We start from the raw sequence: 25016 nt of genomic DNA, 5'->3' as shown, positions 1-25016 counted from the left end.
GTAGTCCCTCACTATAATGCCATCAGTAATGAAAGCCATTTTTGGCTGAATGTAGGTTAGATACTGACCCTACCTCAGTATAAGGTTGTATAGTTTTATAAATTCTCTGAACAGCTTTGAAGTCAGGTACCACTGTATATTCAACTGTAAATAACAATTAACAATAAATCTCCTGGTATCTGCTGAACCTTCCTACTTTCTAATGCCTATCTGTAGTGATGGTCATTACTGAAACGTAACACTTCGAGATCCTTGAAAACTACCCCCAGTTTCCAAAATGGATCCAATTCTGAATTTTGCTAAAGAGGTAAGGGAATCTTATTCCTAAAAATTCTGCCTTCGCTATGCAAGGGCAAACATGTAAATTTACCAAAAGTCAGATCTTCCTCAGATTGTGAGGAAAATAAGTGAAACGATACCACAAAGTACTGTCAAACCCATCAATGGCCACAAATGGCAAATGGCAAAAGTTGCCTTCTGTATACATGTGTAATCTGTACATGGCTACACTTTTGAAAATTGGTTGTTGAAAAAGTGCTATACTTCAAATATCATCATATTAAAATAATAATTATTATTAACAATTATTATTATTATCATTATTACTAATGTTTTAAATCCACAACAAAATAATCTAATATGCATAAAACTTGTTCTCTCCCAAATTTGTGTTCCACACAGAATATTGTATCCCACTAACTTTAATCCATCCTATAAATCAAATCATTGCTGACTAAAAATTATCACCTGGTGGAGGTGGGAGATAGTAACACATTCCACTTTCACTGATTACAGCACAGGCATAAGTAAACATACAATATTCAAAAATTAAAATTATGTGTAATTTCCAGAACATTCAACTTTGTGAACTTACTGTTCTTGGCGAGGAAGTAGGCAAGGGAAGATTGGTGTTATCATGATGACTTAGCTGGTACCAGTAAGGCTCATCTGTCAAACTGGCTGTTGTAAGATCAATTAGTACCTATAAGAAATTAAAAACAATATCATGAAAGCTTTCCTTTAACCATTAGTTAACTCATTCAACAGTGAAATAGCTATCTGTCCAACTTAACAAGTTTACTGTACATATTCTAAATGAAGCACATATATGCTCCTCACTGACCTATTGAACAGTGAAATAACTATCTGTCAAACTTTACAGGTTTACTGTACATATTCTAAATGAAGCACATATATGCTGCTCACTGACCTATTGAACAGTGAAATAACTATCTGTCAAACTTTACAGGTTTACTGTACATATTCTAAATGAAGCACATATATGCTCCTCACTGACCTATTGAACAGTGAAATAACGATCTGTCAAACTTTACAGGTTTACTGTACATATTCTAAATGAAGCACATATATGCTCCTCACCGACCTATTGAACAGTGAAATAACTATCTGTCAAACTTTACAGGTCTACTGTACATATTCTAAATGAAGCACATATATGCTCCTCACCGACCTATTGAACAGTGAAATAACTATCTGTCAAACTTTACAGGTTTACTGTACATATTCTAAATGAAGCACATATATGCTCCTCACTGACCTATTGAACAGTGAAATAACTATCTGTCAAACTTTACAGGTTTACTGTACATATTCTAAATGAAGCACATATATGCTCCTCACTGACCTATTGAACAGTGAAATAACTATCTGTCAAACTTTACAGGTTTACTGTACATATTCTAAATGAAGCACATATATGCTCCTCACCGACCTATTGAACAGTGAAATAACTATCTGTCAAACTTTACAGGTCTACTGTACATATTCTAAATGAAGCATGTATATGCTCCTCACCGACCTACTGAACAGTGAAATAACTATCTGTCAAACTTTACAGGTCTACTGTACATATTCTAAATGAAGCACATATATGCTCCCCACTGACCTACTGAACAGTGAAATAACTGTCAAACTTTACAGGTCTACTGTACATATTCTAAATGAAGCATGTATATGCTCCTCACTGACTGATTGATCAAAATGGTGACAGTTTCAGCTAGTGCTTTTCTCTTATCACTCTGACTTCTTGAAATTTAAATCCAAAGTAACTTTTCTTGAAATTTATGTTGAAAGCATGATTTCATTACCTAAAAAAGTCACCAAGTTTTGTTGGTTACGCATTCAGTAAAATTTGCTTAAAAAGAATTCTGTCTACTATGGAGACTTTCATTAAATATTTTGCAATGTTTCTATCCTTGCTGTTTGACATATTCATTCATAATCTAACTGCCATGCATACTCATCTTCAAAAATAAATTTTCATGTACTTTGTACGAATTAGATGTAGCAAAATTATATACCTTGAAAGTATCTACCCTGGACATTCCTACTACATAAATTTCAATTAACCAGTGGAAATGTTTGTCTTAAACACATCTTTTCCAGATATTAATAAGTTCCTATCCATTCTATGATCTGTTATATAAATCTTAAAATCAAAAGAAAGTGCTGCAAAACAAAATGTATCAGTTCCTATACAATTTTAATCCCATATAGAAATTTTTTAATTTAATCACATGAATGCTGTGTTATTTAAATTATTGTGTCCATATAAAATTTATTGGTAAATATCATATATAATAACACCACATGACATGATAAATGTCATGATATCATGTAAGGCAAAAGGCATTGAAACCAAGGCATCCAAACATATTTCAAAGTCATTCAGTTACACTATTCTGAACTTTCTTCAAAATAAAATCTATTTTTTGGATATGATCAATGTAATCCTTCATAAATGCTCTTACGGAACAATTTCAATCTTTCTTCCAACAAGTCCTCAGTAATGCACCAATATTTTTCCTTAAGTTAAACCAATTTTTCTTTCATAAAATGCAACCAAACAGTATGTACTGCTATTGTCAAATTGAAAAAACATGTGAAGGCATCATTATGTTCACTAAACAAGTTCATAAAGTACACTTTGCCCTAAATGGCCACCTGTTTTAGAATCTGCAGATATAATTTTATTAAAGTGGTTGAATAAATTTCATTTAAAATTTTGAAATAAGCACTAGCATAAAATCATTGATAAAAAGAACTGCCATGCCTTGTTGTCATTCCAATCCTAGAAATAAAAAGTCCTTATGAAATTACAATCCAATACAGTAATATCAATCTGTAAAAATAATTGTCTTTGAACATACCAATCCTAGAAATAACAAGTCCTTATAATATTATAATATAATACAGTAATATCAATCTATAGAAATCCTAGAAATAAAAAGTCCTTAAGATATTACAATCCAATACAGTAATATCAATCTGTAAAAATAATTGTCTTTGAACATACCAATCCTAGAAATAACAAGTCCTTATAATATTAAAACATAATAGTAATATCGATCTATAGAAATCCTAGAAATAACAAGTCCTTATGATATTACAATTCAATACAGTAATATTGATCTACAGAAATCCTAGAAATAAAAAGTCCTTATGATATTACAATCAAATACAGTAATATCAATCTGTAAAAATAATTGTCTTTGAACATACCAATCCTAGAAATAACAAGTCCTTATAATATTAAAACATAATAGTAATATCAATCTATAGAAATCCTAGAAATAACAAGTCCTTATGATATTACAATTCAATACAGTAATATTGATCTACAGAAATCCTAGAAATAAAAAGTCCTTATGATATTACAATCAAATACAGTAATATCAATCTGTAAAAATAATTGTCTTTGAACATACCAATCCTAGAAATAACAAGTCCTTATAATATTAAAATATAATACAGTAATATCGATCTATAGAAATCCTAGAAATAACAAGTCCTTATGATATCACAATCCAATACAGTAATATCGATCCACAGAAATGTTTATCTTTGTTCATACCTCTCCTAGAAATTCACTGGCACCTATTCTGTCATAATCCCACACAGTAATCTCAATCATTCTATCTCCAAAGTCAGACTCCTTCACTTCATAGTAAATAAAGGTCTGATTCCAGATCGGCTCATTTGTATTCATACAGGTCTTGGTTCTTCTTTTGCTTTTCTCACTTAAAAAAATATGGAACATCATCACTATATATTGCACATCATTAAGCACATCAACTGGTTCAACTAAAAACACAAACTCCTAGATTTTTCAATGGTCTAATACTTTTTAATATGCATTTTTCTCATAAGTACTCACATTCAACAATCTGAGTCAAACATGTGATTGCATGTAAGATTTTTGTGACGTATTGTATAGTGATTATCAATATTATTCGCTTAAGTCTAATTTACATTATGTCTGCAATTTAAAAATCATAATGCACATGTCAATTGGGCCCTATATGTATAAGTGATGCACTCAATTATAAGCTCTGTAACTCCAGGTTCAAATTCCGCCTCAATACATCCGATGTTTCTCAAGCACTGCCTTAGTATACATATAAAAATTTTAGGAAAGATTCAATATAATTTTTCTGTAATAATCCTGTCATTCCATAATTACATGACAATGATTCTGAAAAATAAATTTCACTCCTCAATATTGCTGATTTTGAAGAAAATAACTATGCCAATGATAAAAAGATGATATCTTCATTCACTTACCTTCTATCTGGTAGCAAATAAATTTTGCAGTATGGGTTACGGAACTTGCCTGCCTCTGTTATGGGTAGATCTATGGCATTTATTAATGTAATTATCAGCTCACAGCTTCTCTTGTTATACCACAATTTTACCTGAAAGTTTGGTATTTGGAGGAATCAGGTAATGCTACATTAAATAATGTCAAAGGTATTAACATATTAATATTTTATCATCAAAAGCAAAAAAAGTCTAAAAACATGAAATCTTATGTATAAATATTTTCAGTACGTCTTTTCTCAGTTTTATATCTTAAAAGAATAAATTTAAAAATTGTAACAATATTTTAAGAAAATATGTAAGAAATTATCTTTGATGAGTAATTTTTTTTGAAATGACAAAAGATGTCAACCATAAGGGAGATAACCAGTGCGACTAATCAGTTCTTACCAGAATCAAAATTTGAGTTATATCCCTTAGCATATCAAGACTGGCTTATCAGGCCTTGTGTTATCAATTAAGCTCTCATAGCAAACCTATGAAACATCGTGACATTAAAATAACTCTAAATTTATGAATGCTCGTGATGAAATCTATATTTATCAGTACAGACACATCCTTTAATGCAAGTGTCCACATAGAGAAAGTCATATGGGCCTCTGCATTTATTTTTTGATCTACATGTGTTTTCAACCCTGAAGAGTAAGATGCTAATTTCAGTAACAAGTGTTCCAAACTCAAGTCCGTGAAATATCCTTTAATTTTTGTCGGTTGCAACTAGGACAAGCTCTAAAAGATTCTTATTACTAAAATTATACTTTCATTACAACCAATCCTGGCCAGGCAAACCCATATACACTACTCTATCTAATCTTCACCCATTTTTAGACTCGTTCTCATTCTTTTGTACCAAAAGTCCTTCAAGATCACAAGGCCAGAAGAGAACTTTCTATTATAACAAAGAAGAACTTTTCATGCTGTTTAGGAAAGCAATGTGATTTTAAGCTGGACAATATTAGCAGCTACACATTATCCAAGTGGCACCATTTTCAATAAGGACTTATTACACCTTAGAATATGTTAAATCTGTCAGATTTTCTAGACTGGGTTTCGAAAATACATTATTTAAAGGTGTTTCCACTTTTAGCAGTGACAGCTATAGTTCAGAATCATCATTATTTGTACAAACTTGAAAACTCTTCAAGCCAGAATGTTTTGTCAAAATCTATTCAGGGATTTCTGAGAAATCATTTTGTTGTTGTTGTTGTTGTTGTTGTTGTAATGGCAGCCACATTTCAAAGCAGATCAACATAGCTTGTTGAAACATGAAAGCTCTTACGGCATGGCAGCACTGCTTCAATTTTAGTCAAAATACTTTTGAGTGGTTCTTATGTAGACCATTAAAAATTATATTTTCAGTAATGATGGTCATGTCGGACGATGAATCATCATTTGCACAAAATGAAAAGGTCTATATTCAAGATCCTTTCTGTCAGTTTTGGCCAAATTTTGTCCAACTCTGACGAACGGGCCAAAAGTCATTGTTTAAATGTTTTTTGTCTTTTTTATATAGTAAAAGTGGCCATATTTAAAGGCAAATTAGCAACATCTGGCACAAAAATGAAAAAGACTTTCATGCCAGAACACTTTTTTCTTCAAATCTGGTCAAATTCTGTTCAGACATTTTTAGAACAAGGCATTTAAAGTTTTAGTTTTTTATTTTCTAGAAATAGTGATCATATTTCATGGCTGTTCAGTATCACATGCACAAGCTGGAAAGCCCTTTGTAAGGATGCAAATTTCTGTCGATCTATAACGAGCACATTAATTTGGGCCAGAGAACAATTAATTAGATTTATGGGGACAGGTGCTTGTTAAATCGCTATACTGCAATGATTTCTAATGTCTGTGTCGGGAGAGGAAGTTATTCTTAATTAAGCCTTCGTTTACATAGCTGTTACATGACTAGAAAGGGGACAGATAACTTCGATTTTATATCAGAACTGTCAGATTTGAAATTTTATATATCTGCTCAGATCTCTGTTTATTCCATCTATAATTTCACACTTTATTTTAATATTTACTCGATCCGGCAACAATACCAAGGGCAATCACCCTCTAGATAACAATAGCCAAATAAAGCGGACACCTTGTAAGAAGGTACAACCTCATAATAACACCACCAGTAGTAACCGCTACACCCTTCATGTATGAATGCTTTCCATCAAGTATGGTCAAAATCTGTAGAGAAGTTTTAAAGAATTTATTGAAAATTTTCACTAATTTTGTTACTGATGGCCATATTTGCTGATAAACTGTCATTAATTCATACAAGTTCGAAAGCTCTTCATACCAGAGTGCCGTCAAATTTAGACAATTCTGTTGACAAAGTCTTGACAAGACATCAGTTAAACATTCTTCTTTAATTAGTAATTAGTAACATTATTTACTGGATCAGTATCACCGATAAACCTGAAAGCCCTTCCTGCCAGGATACTGTCTGCAAAAGCTTGAAACTGAATTCATGGACTTTTTATTTTAAGAATTTATAATAGCAACTATTAAAAGACGGTCCCATCATAAACTCACCTGGTCATAGAGCCAGGTGAGCGAAAACAAAATCCAAGAAATAATGAACAGCTTGATACTCTTTTACTGTAAGTTTTAATAATTGTTATAAATAACTCATCATAAATATCTCTTATTATGTTCATATAAAGCATATCATACATGTCAAAGAGCCTGAAATTTACTCCTCGTCATAAATTAATGTAAGCTTATTGCTCCATGAAATGTCATGATTTGCAATCGCAATCATACCTGTATTCTGCCTGTGATCATTGGCGAGTGAAGCCTTTGAGGATTGCCAGGTGAACCATGTGTTGTCACTGTAACACCTGGTGGATTCAGCCTGGTGGTACCAACCACATCTTTGTGTCCAAAATCTGGAAAGTAAAGTTGAATGCATGACACCATCTAATTCAATGTGTACCTAACTCATTTTGTTTTAAACACTTCAGCTTCAAACAGAATGGACTAACGTTTTCAAAACACTGATGGAGTGTATGAAAAATTGGATGACACTTTCAGGGGTGTTATTACCAGTGTTATTCTAATGAGAATTTCAAAATGGTGGATAATGCCATTTCACAAGCTTAATCACTTACAACAACGATATATACCCGCTTATTAAATAGAGTCCAACTGCAAACAACATAACCTGATCTACCTCTGCATAATGCACCAGCAGATATGGATCTATGTTACTTGTTCTGAATAAACAAATGCCAAAGGCCCAGATCTGCTGAGGAATTATTGAAATCAGATCTGGGTCATTGCAGTGTTCAGTTGGACTTAACTTGTAAGCAAGTACAGCCAGTAATTATTCAAGACTTATTTGTAATATTAACAATAATGAATTTTGTATGTGATTAGTTTTTAATTAGGATCTGAATATTAAAACAAAACTGAAATGCAAATGCATTAAAACATGAATGTAAACAATAGAAAGTAAGCCTAACTTTATGAAAATGGTAAAATCTGTAAAATAATAAGCAGTCAGGGTAATAGTTTCAGCAGACAGATTTCTTGCATTGTGTAAATAATGTTTCTGTTCACCTATTCTTTTTTCAGGAAATATTAGTTTCATTAGCTCAAAATATCAGCCCTTATATTCTGCCAAAGAACTGTGTAACTAACAGTACTTAAGACACAGTACTAGAAACATTCATAAAATTCAGGTTTTACAAGACTATCCTGCTATTTACTTCAAAGTACAACAGCCCAGACATTTTTATTACTCAATAACTCTGAAAACCAATGTGCAGACTGACACACCATACAATCTAAAATAAAAGAACTCCATTAATGAAATTAAGACCTGTATTTTCTATACTCAGTGAAACATCTGTACTCACTGCTTAAGTGGATACTAAAACACATCTGTATTCCTTGCTTAAACAGGGAGTCAGAAACATCTGGACACCTTGCTTAAACAGGGACTCAGAATAGTCTGGACACCTTGCTCCTATAGGGACTCAGAAACATCTGGACACCTTGCACCTATAGGGACTCAGAAATATCTGGACACCTTGCTCAAATAGGGACTCAGAAACATCAGGACACCTTGCTTAAACTGGAACTCAGAAACATCTGAACACCTTGCTTCTGGAATGCAAAACATCCATACTCCTTGCTAAAACAGCAACCCCAAAATATAAGTACTTCTTGCTTAAAAAGGAACTCAAAAATGATTGTTATCTTTGCTGAAATAGGGATTAAAAGATGTGTAATCCTTGCTTAAATCAAGCCTAAATAAAGCATATAATTCTTGTTTAAACAGGTTCCCAAAACACCTCCTCCTGTTGCTTAAAAGTGGGACTCAAAAGCTTCCTCACACCCAAGTGGCCGAGTGGTCTAAAGCGCTCTCCGTCATGGATCACTGCCATCTCACCTCTGTCTGTGCCGGTTCGAGTCTCAGGCTCGGCCAATGTGGATATGTGAGAAAGCTTGCCGGTAGCTTCTCGTGTGTGGGTGGTTCTTTCAGGGGTTTTCCCGGGTTCTTCCTCCACCATTAATACTGGCCGCCATGTATAGCCTATCTTGTGCTGAAAATGGCATTAAACCTTATAACAACAACAACAACTCCTTGTTTATATAGGGCTCAAAACTGTGTTGTCTCCTTGCTTAAATATGAATTTTAAATATCTGTACTGTTTGCTCTAAAAGGGATGCCAAACCATCTATACTTTTTACTTGAAAAGAGACAAAAAAATCTTGCTTCAAAAGGGACACAAAAATGCATATATACTGCAAAAGAGGGACTAACAAATTAATCTAAATGGTATATTTTGCTTGGCATAATTGCCTACATGTCACTAATTACAAGTTTCCCGTTAGTACAAATGCATTAGTAACCCGTTTAGGAATTGGTCAGGAAAAACTATACAATGGTTACATATTATCTGCCTGCTTGCAGACATCAAAAGCTTACTTTATTCAGCTCCAAAACATAATTTTTTTTAAAATTCCCTGTCTATAAAAAAAGGGAACAAATAGAAAATACAGTCTGAAACAACCAAACCTGGACAATATCTGACTATCCAATAACTCTTGAGTTAAATTTTTCAGATATATAAGGCTGTAGTATGTTTCATCAGTGGGCTAGTTTCAGTTTCACTATTGCTAAGACAGCCAATAACCCAGTCTGTGCAGTCTGGTACCAGGAAGTGGGAGAGAAGATCAGTCTTATTACTGCTAACATAACCAATAAACCATCCTCAGTCTGTTCAGTCTGGTACCATAAAGTGAGAGAGTAGAAAATTATTCTTATTATTGCTAACATAGCAAATAAACCAATCCCAATCTGTGTATTATGGTACTAGTGAGTGGCAGAGTAGAAGACGAGACATAATATTTCTGACAGTCCTAGTCGGATGCCAAAACTTGTACAAGACTAACAGCATACAAAGTTATATTTCAATACTTATAAAATCATAAAATAAAATTTAAAAAAAAACCCACATGAATTAAAGATCTCTTTTTGAAACATTATTTCTTTAAAATTCTATTCTGCTGAAACTAAATTCTATATATGTGACAGGTGCAGGCTCTAGTATTGTCAGCAATGGAATTGTTTTACAAAATGTTCTAGATGAAGGCTTTGACTTTAACAGTTTGTGTCTTTAACAAACTATTCTTCTAACATTTTTACAACTTACATATTTTGTCTACAGATAAGTAATACCATTTTAAAATCTGTTATGTGTTACATCAGTTTTACCCAAGTCTGAACCCCACATTTAACTTGTGGAGACTACTTCGACAATAAGTAAGCCATTCCTCCACATTTCAAAAAGATGTTATTAGTCTGTCCCTTTTATCATATCAATTATGTCTGAAAAAGAAAGTTATTTTGAAATGATGTTCAAAAATTACATAGCATAAAAAATATTTTGTGAACAAAATTCAGTATTTATTAACTGTCCAAAACAGCTGAGAAAGTAGGGAAGACATGACTATGTAAATATGCTTGCAAGGGAATGCAACACTGTGCATAATATTTCAGCAAATTAAGCCCAAGAGTGATAGTAAATTAAGTTTTAATTTTCAAATATTTTATTAAACATCAATCAGAATTACAAGGAACTGTGTGCCTTTAACACCACCATTTACACATATGTAAACGACATCCTTTTGTGTTTTAAATTCAACATGCACAAAATCAATATTCCATTTAAATAAAAAAACCACATGACCTATGACGTTCGGAAAGTTTGGAAATCTGGTAAAACCAAATGGCCAACAAAAGCAACCAGTCTTAAGTTTCAAATATTTCACAGAGGTATGCAACATTGTTAGTTCACTCTGACATTAGTACCATTACAATGTCAAATCATCCAACTCAGAAACACTAATCAATAATAATGATAATTACAAAACAGAAATCAATGATAATGCACAGCAGCTAATTACACCATTCAAAACTTCAATACATTCTTCAGTGTCAAAAGTAACAAGACAAAAGTGTGTGTGTGCGTGTGTGTGTGTGTGTGTGTGATTTGGATTTTTAATGTAGTTTTAACAATTTTTCTGTCATATAGCAAAGATATCTGCAGTGTGGCAGTTTATAGTGATATTTAGCACTGGGGCATCATGCCGCAGACACATAGCATGATGTCCTACCCAGTCACATTAACCTGACACAAGGCCAACCAGTCCCAACACTAACCTCTTAATGCTGAGCACCAAGTGAGGCAGCTGTCAGTACCATTATTAGAGGTCTTTGGTATGCCTTGGCCTGGGTTCGAGATTATTTCAAACACTGGCAAAAGTGTTATAAAAACTAGCCACATTGTGTGCACATGATCCAAGACCTGCTAGCATAGTGAAAGAAGGTTCAAAATGTTTCTGTTCTGAGCTAAACCCATTAGATAGTTTCTATTAATAATTCTCGTTTGGAATTGTTTCATGTTGATACTCAGTGAATTAGGATAAAACTTTATCTGATGCCAGTTTCATCTATATTCAATGCTACATTGTGTAATCTTCATGTACTTTTTTTGCTAACAAGCTTGCTCACAGTCACCACCTAATGAAAGAACACTGCTACTATTCTCAAATTAACCTGCAATGAGAATGCTGGTGCCATGCTGTATGAATATATGCATGTCAACGTGAATTACTACATTTAAAATCTAAACCAGTGATTAGGATAAAAGATAAATTTTGCACAAATAATCCCACTGATGAACTGCCTAACTGGAATTTACCCAGGTGCTAATTGACAACTAGTGCAGTAATGTATATACGACTAAAATCATTAAGCTGGATCTGCATGCAGTGGATGTCCTTCAACTTTATGAGTGTAATGTAACAAACTTGACACCTGTACACATTAGAAAACATTTACTTACAGTTTGTTATCAATGATAGTGAGACTGACCCAGTTTAAATATTTTGTATAGAGAAAGGTACATTAGGGTCTAGCATGAAAATGTTAAGATTGTTTTTAAATTTTACATTGTTCTTTTTGAATAGACAAAGAAACATGTCCTTCAACCTTATCAGTGTAATGTAACAAACTTGACACCTGTACACATTAGAAAACATTTAATTATAGTTTGGAATCAATGATAGTGAGACTGACCCAGTTTAAATATTACATTGGGTTTTTTAAGAGACACAGAAACATGTACACCTTTTCTAAACATGACAGCCTGTGGAAAAAGGCTGTAAAAAAGCAGTGTGAAGGACAGTAAGGAAGAAAACAAATGTAGTTAATATATAACAACTAGTAAAGGAAAACCACTCTTCACTGCTAGTATTAGTATTTTAGTCAGTTTGTTTAGTTAGAGAAACTGATATGCTTCACTTTCAAATGGGGAGCTATGGTAACTCAGCTGGATGAATTCTAATAATCTAGGAATTCTGGGACTGAAAGATACCCAGACCCTTGTGTCAGCTTTCTAGGTGTATTGTCAGGAAATGGATCAGTGCTGATGGGACACAACCATGCCCCACAACACAAGAAACTAAAATGATGAATTACAAATGATGAATTACTTAAAAATCCAAGAGGCACCAAAGACACCAATTTATCCGAATGTAGTTTTTATTGTTAGTAATATTCATATTGTGCTTACAGAGTAAAGTTAAAGTGACTCAGGCATTAAAATAGAAAGAAACATGCTTGGATTATAACAGAGATATAAAAGTGTAAGAGTACAAGAGTTACTGAGCTGATTAAAATATTATTTCATGAACTGTTAATAAACAGAACAGCAAACAAAGAAACTAATATTACAACTTACCAGACAATTAATAAACTCTATGGAAACAAAAAGAGCCAAAACATTTTCTGGTATTAAAAAATAAATTGTTCTTCTTTTAAAACAAATGTGTTATTAGGGTTTAACAGTGAAAGAGCACAATAATGAATGTATGGCGCTGATTAAGGTAACATCCTAAAACTGCACATATAAAGAGCTGCAGAAAAAACATTAAAAGATGAATCTTTCCAAATAAGCAAAAACAAGTTTATTGTCAATTATTGATGAAAATCTTAACAAATAAAATAAGGTATATATTAATTTATAAGTTGAGTTCAACAGCAGACAATATAATGCTCAGGCAGATTAGGGTGTATGAGTTTACTGATTATTCCTGACACACACCCATTGATCCAGATCTGCTGGCACATTATGCAATGGCAGATCTTGGTCTGTGCAGTTTGCAGTTGAACTTGACTTGTGACCAAGTATATACAGTAAATGAAGTAACTGATTCAAGACAAGGGTAATGTGTATAGTAAATTTACCGATAAATAAAGAAACAAAAATATTAATAAATGTCTGATAAATAGGGACAATCCTTACAACACGAAATTTGCCAAAGCACAACAATTTACAAGGTATAAAAACTAAAATCAACTGCACACCTCTTTGGATATCACAAGCAGGCTGAACTCCAGGTGGTACCTCGCCAGAGCTAAGGGAATAAAATAAAATAAATCATTTGATACATATCAAGTATGTACAAGTGTTAAATGGCACATCAGTTTAATAGTATACACAATTAAATTAATTAACTGAATTAAAGTTTAAAAATGTAAATATAAAGAATTGCAACATACTTTTCGAAAATAATCCCTTCAAAATAAACATAAAATTAAAATATTACAAGATCAAATATAAGATGTCAAAATTATGTAAAAGATAAATGAATTGAAAGACAGAGGTTAATAATATCAAATCTTTAAAATATGGGTTGACATGTTTTTTAAACCACATTTCCTCAAAAAAGTACATTCATTTTCTAGAGCTGCATTATCACCAAATTCCTTAATTGAATTCATATTAATAACGGAAAACTTCTGGATCACAGGGTGGAAGTGGAAGTGCTATTGAGTATTTAATTAATATGTTTTATTGAGTATTTAATTAATATATTGAGTATTTAATTAATATGTTTTATTGAGTATTTAATTAATATGTTTTATTGAGTATTTAATGAATCTGTTTCATTGAGTATGCTGCAGATATTTTGTTCAGTATCATTACCACTGGTTTTAACGAAGAAATTATGCACTCAGATTTAAAAGTAAAAAAGTGTAGACAGTCACATTTTCTTTAAATTTTGTCTACAAAAAGTCAGGTACTTCATAGTTTATCAGTATGGTTGTAGGATAATTTGTCGGAACAGGAACAAAGCAAAAATACCAAATTCCGACTTGCTTGAAATGCCTGAATCATTTTGGTACTTCAAAAGATGGACTTAAATGGGTGCAGAATAGTACAGACTTAATACGATAAAACCATTAGTTAGATAAACAGTATCCTATTTTCAATCTTAAGAGCTGAAGAAAGTCCTACTAGCTTCTGGTCTGTTTTCAATGAATCTTAAGAGATGAAAAAGTCTCCATTCTGGACTGTTTTCACACCATCTTAAGAGATGAAAAAAGTCCCCACATTGGGATGTGTTCACTGAATCTTAAGACATGAAAAAGTCCCCATATTCAGGTGTTTTCACTGAATCTTAAGAGATTAAATAAGTCCCTATATTGTGCAGTTTGTGCTGCAAAGATTGAACTTTACACTGACAAAGTACATGTGAGGAATTTAAGATTTGATAATGGTGAAGCAAAACGATAACTGTTTATTTCTGATAAATCTGTGAACATAAAAAATGATTCTACATGTGAATTTTAAATAATTTCAACTGTGAATTTAAAATCATTTCAAGTGTGGATATAAAATGATTCCAACTGTAACTTTACAATGATTCTGACAACAGTTTCAGCAAAATATAAAAAATTCACACCATCAGTTTCTAAAAAAATTTTTAATAATAGATGACCATTTTTGTAACAATAAAAAAGACCCATCAACAATTTATAGAAAATAATCAAACATTTGTACCTGCAGTTTCTATGCACAATGAGTTCCACTTGTGGTTCCTGTTTGGATTCCAATATGATGTCACATACTTCTTCAAATGTGGCTCCTTGAAGGGAACGGCCATTCCACTCAACAACCTCATCCCCTATTAGGAAAGTATAGCAGAGTTGATTTAACAAAAAATTCTATTTAGGAACAAAAACAATTGTATGGAACAGTTTTTAAAAGAATTAACTCATAATTTCAAAATATATTTTGTTTCTTTTCTTATGGCAAGGTTGTATGACATATTCTCTTTCATAAGGGAATTGGGAAATACTTTATTAATTATAGTATAAATCCAATGTGAATGTCTTATATTTTGAATTATGACAAGTCATCCTCTTTTGACTTACTCTGTACTTTTAATATGAGTAAAGGTAACCACAAATAAACTTACTTTTAAAATGAGACTAACTGCCAATTGCACAGACCCAGATCAGCTGTCACATAATGTGCTGACAAATCTGGGTCTACGCAGTTAGGAGTAATCAACAGATCAAACAACACAGACCCTGATCTGCTGTCACACGATCTGCTGACAGATCTTTGTCTATGCAGTTAGGAGTAATCAATAGATCAAACAACACAGACCATGATCTGTTGTCACACGATGTGCTGACACATCTGGGTCTATGCAGTTAAGAGTAATCAATAGATCAAACAACACAGACCATGATCTGCTGTCACACGATGTGCTGACAGATCTTCATCTATGCAGTTAGGAGTAATCAATAAATCAAACAACAAAGACCATGATCTGCTGTCACACAATGTGATGGTAGATCAGGGACTCAGCTCTGTCACAGTTGGACTTCATTTATAAGCCAGTGTATATGGTATATTTGGATTCTGCTGTAAAACAAAAGCACTTTATTCAATTAATCAAAAATACACAGCTGATGTGGCTGATATTAAAGCATCAAGTATCCAACTCACTTTATCTTACATATGAACTAAATTGGTGCATCATGAATTCAAGTTTACTGCAGACAAGTTTCATGTCTGGAGTGGTTACCTGGCCGAAGGTGACCAACTGTGTCAGCAATGCTTCCTTTCTTAACCTTTGTGATGAAAGCCCCAAATGTTCCCTTATCTGTCACACGCCCTCCTACTATTTTAAGACCTGTAAAAAAAATGCATCGATTTTAATGATATTTATGAATTAAGAACACTTAGTAAAAATATTGATGTGATTCTAGTAATGTATGATACTATTTGACATCAGTCCCATAAACTCCAATCACTCTAATTTGATTTTCCATTTCAAATGTATTTCTAAATGCTCTTGTTTCTGAGGAGACATGTATCTGCTCTCATATTCCTAAATGTGTATGATCATGTTATCCATCATAAAACAAACTGAGAATTAATATATCCATTTTATTATATATCTGGGGAGAAAAGGAAAATTTAACCCAAGTGTCAGGCTTTTGGCCAGACACACAACCAAGCCTCAGGTCTGATGAATCTGGGCATTTAATTTTCATATCAAGCACAAATATATATAATGAAGAATTATCTGTCTCATCCTCCCAATTACAAAACATGGGCTATTCACAAAATGGAACCAACAGTTGGTACAGATAAATCATAAAAGGACAAAATATACAGTAAATGTTTCCATATTTAGAAAGAAAACAACTCCAACCTGCAAAAAATAACCTCAGTGAAAAGGTAAGCCAAAATCAACTAAATATTAAACAAATGTCACAATGACCTAGTTTTAATTGAAGGCAGTACTCGTCATGATGCATTTACATGGCAAGAAAGCCATGGTGAATCATTGGTTAGCATGCCAGACTCATGACTGAAAGGGTGTGGGTTTGAATCCCACTATCAGACCGACCTGGCTCGGCTACTGTAACATGTCCTCGGGCAAGGCACTTCACTCCAATTGCTTTAGCACTAAATAACCAACTTGTGTTGGTGTGCCATAACACATCAAACCAAACACACTATGTTAATTTACCTCTCAGTCAATAGTGCCCCGCCCCCATAATACAAATGAACTACACACACATGCTAACACTCATTACTGGATTATGAATTATATATCACATGGACAGAATTTTCACTGAAATATGTAGGCATATCTAAATATCAACTTCTAAGACTCCACATGCAAGTATCTGAGAAAATGGCCTAAAGAGTCTAAAGTAAATGTTGATAACAGACAGATGGCCAGACAGATATAATTAATCCTTAAACTAGAATGATTCTGCAGTCTGGCAAAAAACCCACTAGATTTGTGTCTCTAAAAAGCAGGAAAAAAGGAAAACCACTGCAGATCAAAATGAAAGTTCAAGTAAAACAAATAACAAGTGCATAAAAATTAAATAAAATTGCTACATGCACTACAAAGAAAATCTAAAGAAGTCATCAACATAAGCATACACAAAGATTTCATTTGTCCACTTCAAGTGGCTTTTGCTAATTTGTGCGAAAATGTTTTGGCAAAAAAAAGTTTATGTCTAAAATGTTTCTCAATTTTAAAAAATTGAAATAAAATTACCTGAAATTCTACAGGTTTATCAATATATTAATACAAACCCCAAATACCAGCTGTCTATCTCAAGTTATTTTTCCAAAATCTGCTGACAAGGTTTTGTATACAGGGAAAGTTCATGCCCACAAAAGAACATAAATGTGTTTTTAAAAAATTAAATAATATTATTGGGTAGTCATCACAATTTATAATGAGGTCTCATGACTCACTCAAAAATCCAAAGTATAGAATTTTAACATATCTCATGACCCACTCACATATCCAAAGTACAGGAATTAATCAGATCTCGTGACCCACTCACATACCCATGAGTACAGGAATTAATCAGATCTCATGACCCACCCACATATCCAAAGGACATAAATTAATCCGGTCTTGTGACCCACTCACATATCCAAAGGACATAAATTAATCCGGTCTTGTGACCCACTCACATATCCAAAGTACATAAATTAATCCGGTCTTGTGACCCACTCACATATCCAAAGTACATAAATCCGGTCTTGTGACCCACTCACATATCCAAAGTATATATATTAATCCAGTCTTGTGACCCACTCACATATCCAAAGTACATAAATTAATCAGATCTCATGACCCACTCACATGTCCAAAGTACATAATTAATCCGGTCTTGTGACCCACTCACATAGCCAAAGTACATAAATTAATCTGGTCTTGTGACCCACTCACATATCCAAAAGTACATAAATTAATCCGGTCTTGTGACCCACTCACATATACAAAGTATAGATTAATCAGATCTTGTGACCCACTCACATATACAAAGTATAGAAATTAATCAGGTCTTGTGACCCACTATCATATTCAAAGCACATAAGGTCTTGTGAACCACTCACATATCCAAAGTAAAGAACTTAATTAGGTCGTGTGACCACCTCACATATGCAAAGTACAGAACTTAATTAGGTCGTATGACCACCTCACATTTCCAAAATACAGAAATTCAATACATCTTATGACCCACTCACATATCCAAAGAAAAGAAACTAAACATGTCTTGTGACCCACTTACATATCCTACGTATAGCAATTAATCAGGTCTTGTCACCCAGTCACAAATCCAAAGTATAGAATTTAATCAGGTCTTATGACCTACTAACATATCCTACTCACCAACACAGATATCAAACATTACATGTTTGTTTCAGTAGGTTTTCTAGTTCTCTTGTTTTCAAGCAAGTATGATGGACAGATGATGAACAAACAATTGGATGGTAAGATTAGTGGTCAGGGGGACAGCATGAAAATTGACATTTAATAACACAGGCCATAATAAGAGAGGATTATTTCTGTATTATAAATATATATAATTGTGTCAGCCTCATCCTGTGCACAAGGAGCTGCAGTGACTCAATGTGATTGGTGTACTGGACATGTGACTAAAAGGTATGGATTCAAATTTTACCACTGGATCAGCCAAAGATGTATACAGTATGTGTCCCTGGGAAAAGCACTTTACTTCAAAAGCCATGTCATAAATAACCCCTATTTATTGTAGAACTGTTCTACCCTTCACCCATACCAAACCTGATCTCTAGAAGACAACGCCTACTACTACAGTCCTACCACCACTTTTTAAAAGTTTGAAATTAAGTATTATTTAGAAGTTTATATGAAATTGTTCAGTGTAAACCTTACTTTTCAAATTCCTTATGCAAGAAGGATACTGCCATTCAATGTTTTGTTCTTTTTCAAAGTTACATTAGTAACAACAATTAAATGTATATGCAAATTTGACTTCAACCATCATTTTGTGTTCAGAAATGTCAACAAAAAAAATCCTTCATTATTCACTCCCTTACATAAAGGACTTATTTACCCAAAATGGCACTTGAGTCTCCCGGGCCAGACCCCTCCACCACCGCCTTCTTCAGGATCATGTGGCCAATCCAACGCAGTGCATCTGATGAGCGTTGCCATGTGACAGGGTGCTACAGGAATACAGAAGCAACCATAAAGCAAGAAATTACATAAATCACTAAACTCGTGGTGTAATTTTGAAACAGCACTAAAATGAAACAAGTTAACAAGTAAATATTACACGATATATGTATATTGTTACACTGAACAAATGACAAACATTTTGGTACAAAATATTCCAAAATGATAACTACAGCTAAACAGTTATTTTTGTCTTTAGATAAGTACCACACAACAACATTTTTGCAATCAAAATATAATTTAAAAAATGATAGTGCTTTACTAAATTATTTGACTTGACTATAATGTACATCTTACTTTACTTCCTTTTTCCCAATTATGGCTGTAACTCTTAAGCTAAATGATTCTTTGGAATTTTTCTGTGATCAGTAGTGATGGTAAAAAAAAATCTAACAACAAATCTATCATTATTTGTTTAAACTTGAAATTCCTTTGAAGAATAATCTATGCCAAATTTCCCAGGAAGAGGTTACAGATATTTTATATTCTAGTCATGTTATTGGATGACCACACATGTGAATTGTGGTAAGAACTGTGTTATCAATAAGTCTCAATCAAATTTTCCGTTTATCAATAATTTATCTGGTATTTATTATGATAACATATGTAAATTATTTTTCTTAAAACTAAGCCATGTCAGACGAATCTGAATAAATTATTTCTAATACAACCTTACCTCCTCCAACTGCAGTTGAAGTATGTAAACAACAATTTATAATACAGAAAATTTTGACTCATAAAAAACTCAGCTGTATCAAAATTTATAACATCATTTATGATGTTTTTTAACTGGACATCATTTTATAACATAATTCATGACATACTGTTTAACTGGACATCATTTTATAACATAATTCATGATATACTGTTTCATTGGACATCGTTTTATAACATAATTCATGATATACTGTTTCATTGGACATCATTTTATAACATAATTCATGACATACTGTTTCATTGGACACCATTTTATAACATAATTCATGACATACTGTTTCATTGGACATCCTTTTATAACATAATTCATGATATACTGTTTCACTGGACATCATTTTATAACATAATTCATGATATACTGTTTCACTGGACATCATTTTATAACAATTCATGATATACTGTTTCATTGGACATCATTTTATAACATAATTCATGACATACTGTTTCATTGAACATCATTTTATAACATAATTCATGACATACTGTTTCACTGGACATCCTTTTATAACATAATTCATGATATACTGTTTCATTGGACATCATTTTATAACATAATTCATGATATACTGTTTCATTGGACACCATTTTATAACATAATTCATGACATACTGTTTCATTGGACATCATTTTATAACATAATTCATGACATACTGTTTCACTGGACACCATTTTATAACATAATTCATGACATACTGTTTCATTGGACATAATATCAACTGAGTTGCATCAAGCATTATTACCATAAATTAGCGAATATAACACATTTCCAAGTATAACTCATGTATTACCTGCAGATTTTGTATTGTGTGTTAAAAAAAATAGAACAGATTACCTGCAGATGTATATAACCCACAGGTTTTCGTAAGGAATAAAAAAAATTACCAAAATCTGTTATGGCTTATTTTTATTATGAACACACTATAAAATACCAGGGTATGGAGAATCACTCTTTCTGTTTACCACTAAACTGCAACAGAGCCATTTCAACCAAACCGGGTCAATTTATAATTTCCTCACCTTGAGCCATTTCAAACATTCCACAATGACACCATATGCTCTCTTGTTAAATACAGTACCAAAGCCACTCCTATCCATTACCAGTAATTCAAAATTAATGAAATAGTCACTTACCTGTAAATAATCACTAGATGGCATGAACTACCCACCTTCCAATTTTACAATAAACAATGATAACTCTGCCTACTATTCACAAAGGATTCCAGAAATGTGAAATTCTTCTGGAAGTCAACTCATCTATGGTAATGTAGCCCTGAACCTGATGACAGTGAATAAGGCCTATTTATGGCAGATTGAGATTTGAGTAAACAGAACAACATTTCAACTCTTCATAAATTAGTAAGTTATTACATGTATTATATACATATTATTACATGATTATTGAAGATGCTGATTTTGTTATGTTGCCTTCTCATTATTATATCATCTTTAAACTTCAGAAAATTTAGCTGAAATGTGAAACATAACTATATAGTCAACATTAGCTGAAATGTGAAACTATAAGGTCAACATTAACTGAAAGTGAAACATAACTATAGTCAACATTAGCTGAAATGTGGAACAACTATACAGTCAACATTAGCTGAAATGTGAAACATAACTATACAGTCAACATTAGCTGAAATGTTAAACATAACTATACAGTCAACATTAGCTGAAATGTGAAACAACTATATAGTCAACATTAGCTGAAATGTGAAACATAAATATACAGTCAACATTGGCTGAAATGTTAAACATAACTATACAGTCAACATTAGCTGAAATGTGAAACAACTATATAGTCAACATTAGCTCAAATGTGAAACATAACTATACAGTCAACATTGGCTGAAATGTGAAACAACTATATAGTCAACATTAGACCTGTTTACCATTTCGAACTTGGTGCATTGTTTGAACTAGGAAATGAGTCGTTTAAAATATTACTACAACTTGGCAAAATGAGTAAAAATCAAAATGTATAACATGTGGACGTGTACACCAGCAGGTGGTGTGGTGTACATGGTAGGTAAAAACTTGTATAAGCCAGGAGTTATATTCGCTAATTTATGGTACATGATCTCTGAGAAGTTTTTCTATTGGACACATCATCTTATAACATGAATTACGAAAGATGTTTTTTCAAAGAACAACATGTCATTATTGTTGCAAAGTAGAACCTGTCTTGAAAGACTACCTCTTCTGCCAAAAATACTGGTCTCTCAAGACAGGTGGTCTCTCATAACAGGTAATAACACAATATAATCAATAAATCTGTGCATGGAGATCCTGGTCTCTTAAAACAGGTGGTCTCTCAAGACAGGTTTTACTGTATCAAGCAGTATTATGGATATATGATTTATGAGCTGGTTTTTTTTTTCACTAGACAATATTTCACATTAGTTTTATTAAACATTATTACATGATTTACGAGAGATGGATTTTTTTTTCTCCACTGGACATCATGTCATCATACTATACTGCTACGACAAAAAAGACTTTGACATCATAACCTTTTTCACTGACATCTTGCAAATGAAACTGCATTTCCACTTTGTACTAAATCACATATTTTTATGTGAAAGTTATTTTCACAGTATAACATGATAAATATTTTTTACAATTTATGATACTGCACACTTGTGATGTCAAAGACTTATTTCACACAAAGACCCTTTCCATGGTGTCATCCATGACATTTGCACTATACTGAAACACATTTGATTTCAAAGTTTTGCACTAAATCACACAATAAAACAAATGTACATGATTACAGCCCTTTGATTCAATGATTATAATATTTCATGAACAATAAAAACCATTACAGAACCAGCAAACCTATTATATTGACCTCTGCTTCATGGCGGTCAATACAAGGTTTATAGGTTCATATGCTTTCATATTCACCTCAGGAAATGTAAATAAATGTATTATATCTGGGTAGCACACAACATCAATTACAAACTCGTGCAGAATGAATAGTCAAAATATCATGCAAAACTTCCATGGTGATAAACAAAAACTCAAAATAATATTATATACTCACCCCCATCTCTGAGTGACCCAAGGGTCATAATACAAAATGTATTGTAATAATCGCATGCATATAATGTATATATTGGTGAGAAAATACTTGAAAATGTCAAAGCAACTGCAATTTTTGTATCTCTGACTTTTGACCCACCCACACCCACCATCTGTGACCCCTGGGGCAGGAGATTAGAATGGCAACCTTTTTTATACAGCTGCCACATGAGCACAATAACTACAAAGTATTATGAAATTCCACCTAATGGTTTCACAATAGATGTGGTAATGGACGGATGGAGGGCATCATAATATCGCCCTCCCCATTAAGCTCAGGGATAAATATTCACAACCAAAAAATACAGAGACAAACATACCACAATATATAATTTCCCTGGGAACTAGAAAGCATCAGCTGTAGTTTATCTGTGTAATTTGCATAAAGGAAGGAGGGGATAGCAAGCAAAAGGTCAAAAGGTCATCTCTATGGAGAACAGGAATGGTGCATCAACATGACGAACAATTAGAAGAGTTGTAAATGGGTGTAACAACCTGCAAACCAGTCTGAGTTTTTATTATGAATGCCTCTACATGGAAACTGATGTGACCAAAGATGACCCACTTTTGTTTTGTCCAAGTCACAAATATACAGACTGACAGCTGCCAAAACATTGCCACAATTCCCATCAACATGATTCTTCCTTAATGTCTGGCCACACAAAGAAATCAGTTTTCATAACAGCTTCAACATTTTTATTCCTGAGATATGCTAATTCAAAACTTTTCAGTGACTGAAATTGTCAAATTGTCAAATATTCCATGTCTGTCGATTCTATTTTTATTATCTTCAGAGTATCTATTACAGTATTGTTTTCCTGCCCAAAAAAATGACAACATGTATTTAATTAAGTGATGTTTCATGCACAAAAATACTTAAGTAAATCAAATTTCTATGCCCCTTTGTCATTACTTTTCCAATGCCCATTAACTTCTCAGACTGATTTGCACTCGTCATAAAATCAATGCATAGAATAAAAAAAATTCAAAAATTAGTTCAGAAGAGTCTTCGTATGGTCAATCCATTTTTATATTGATGTTAATTTCTGCTGATTAATTTAAATTTGCTATTTTTTTGCTCAGAAAAGCATTTCTTGATTTCAGAATCATCAACCAGGTGTACATTAGAAAATCCAATTATCTACAGAATTAGTAAAACAATGAGTACACTGAGAGAATACTTGCTAAAGCAGCTACCAGAAATAAAACTGACTACTGTAATGACTCAATGCAGTTACATTCTTCATATTATATTAATTTTTTATAAATAAATGTTTTAAACTAAGCTCCAATTCAAAACAGAGAGAAACTTTTTCATCACGGCTTAAAAAAATCTTAATAGATTACTGAACAAAGCCATCAATGAAGTTGGAAAAAGATGGTAAAAAATGACTTTCTTTTATTTATAGTGCATGATATTTATTTCAAAATGGTGCTGGACGCAAATAAAATATTTGGCTGTCTTTTTAAATTTTCTTAAATTTTAGTTGAATGATGATCTATTTAACTTTTCATCAGACACACATTACCTTCCCTTTCATAGTGATAGCTCACAGAAAAAATATTTAAACCCTGAAAACTGTATATTAAATATCAAACAATCATATTAAATGTTCATACAGTCTCAATTAGGTCATTTTTGTTCCAAAAGCAACATGCATTAAATAATTCCAGCAGATGATGCCCCTTTATCCTAACTATAACTGCCATTACAACATTAACTGCATGACAACTACAACCACAAT

General features: G+C 32.7%; 1 protein-coding gene across 1 annotated transcript in view; it reads right to left on the bottom strand.

Annotated features, from left to right (window-relative positions):
- LOC149784037 (regulating synaptic membrane exocytosis protein 2-like) overlaps nucleotides 1-25016 on the bottom strand; it is a 134212-nt gene that overhangs the window by 46318 nt on the left and 62878 nt on the right. The window contains exons 6-13 of the mRNA XM_089932133.1: nucleotides 19349-19460; nucleotides 16015-16122; nucleotides 14979-15102; nucleotides 13499-13548; nucleotides 7381-7505; nucleotides 4585-4715; nucleotides 3875-4040; nucleotides 875-982 (exon numbers count right to left, since the gene is read on the bottom strand). Of these exons, the coding sequence (XP_089788259.1) occupies nucleotides 875-982; nucleotides 3875-4040; nucleotides 4585-4715; nucleotides 7381-7505; nucleotides 13499-13548; nucleotides 14979-15102; nucleotides 16015-16122; nucleotides 19349-19460 (924 nt within the window). The remainder of the gene's footprint in view (nucleotides 1-874; nucleotides 983-3874; nucleotides 4041-4584; nucleotides 4716-7380; nucleotides 7506-13498; nucleotides 13549-14978; nucleotides 15103-16014; nucleotides 16123-19348; nucleotides 19461-25016) is intronic.

Source organism: Sinohyriopsis cumingii, chromosome 14 (genome assembly GCF_028554795.1).
Source record: "Sinohyriopsis cumingii isolate HCF-2022 chromosome 14, ASM2855479v2, whole genome shotgun sequence".
Lineage (NCBI taxonomy): Eukaryota > Metazoa > Mollusca > Bivalvia > Unionida > Unionidae > Sinohyriopsis > Sinohyriopsis cumingii.
The sequence above is the reverse complement of the archived record's forward strand: the minus strand, read 5'-3'. Positions and strand labels throughout refer to the sequence as shown.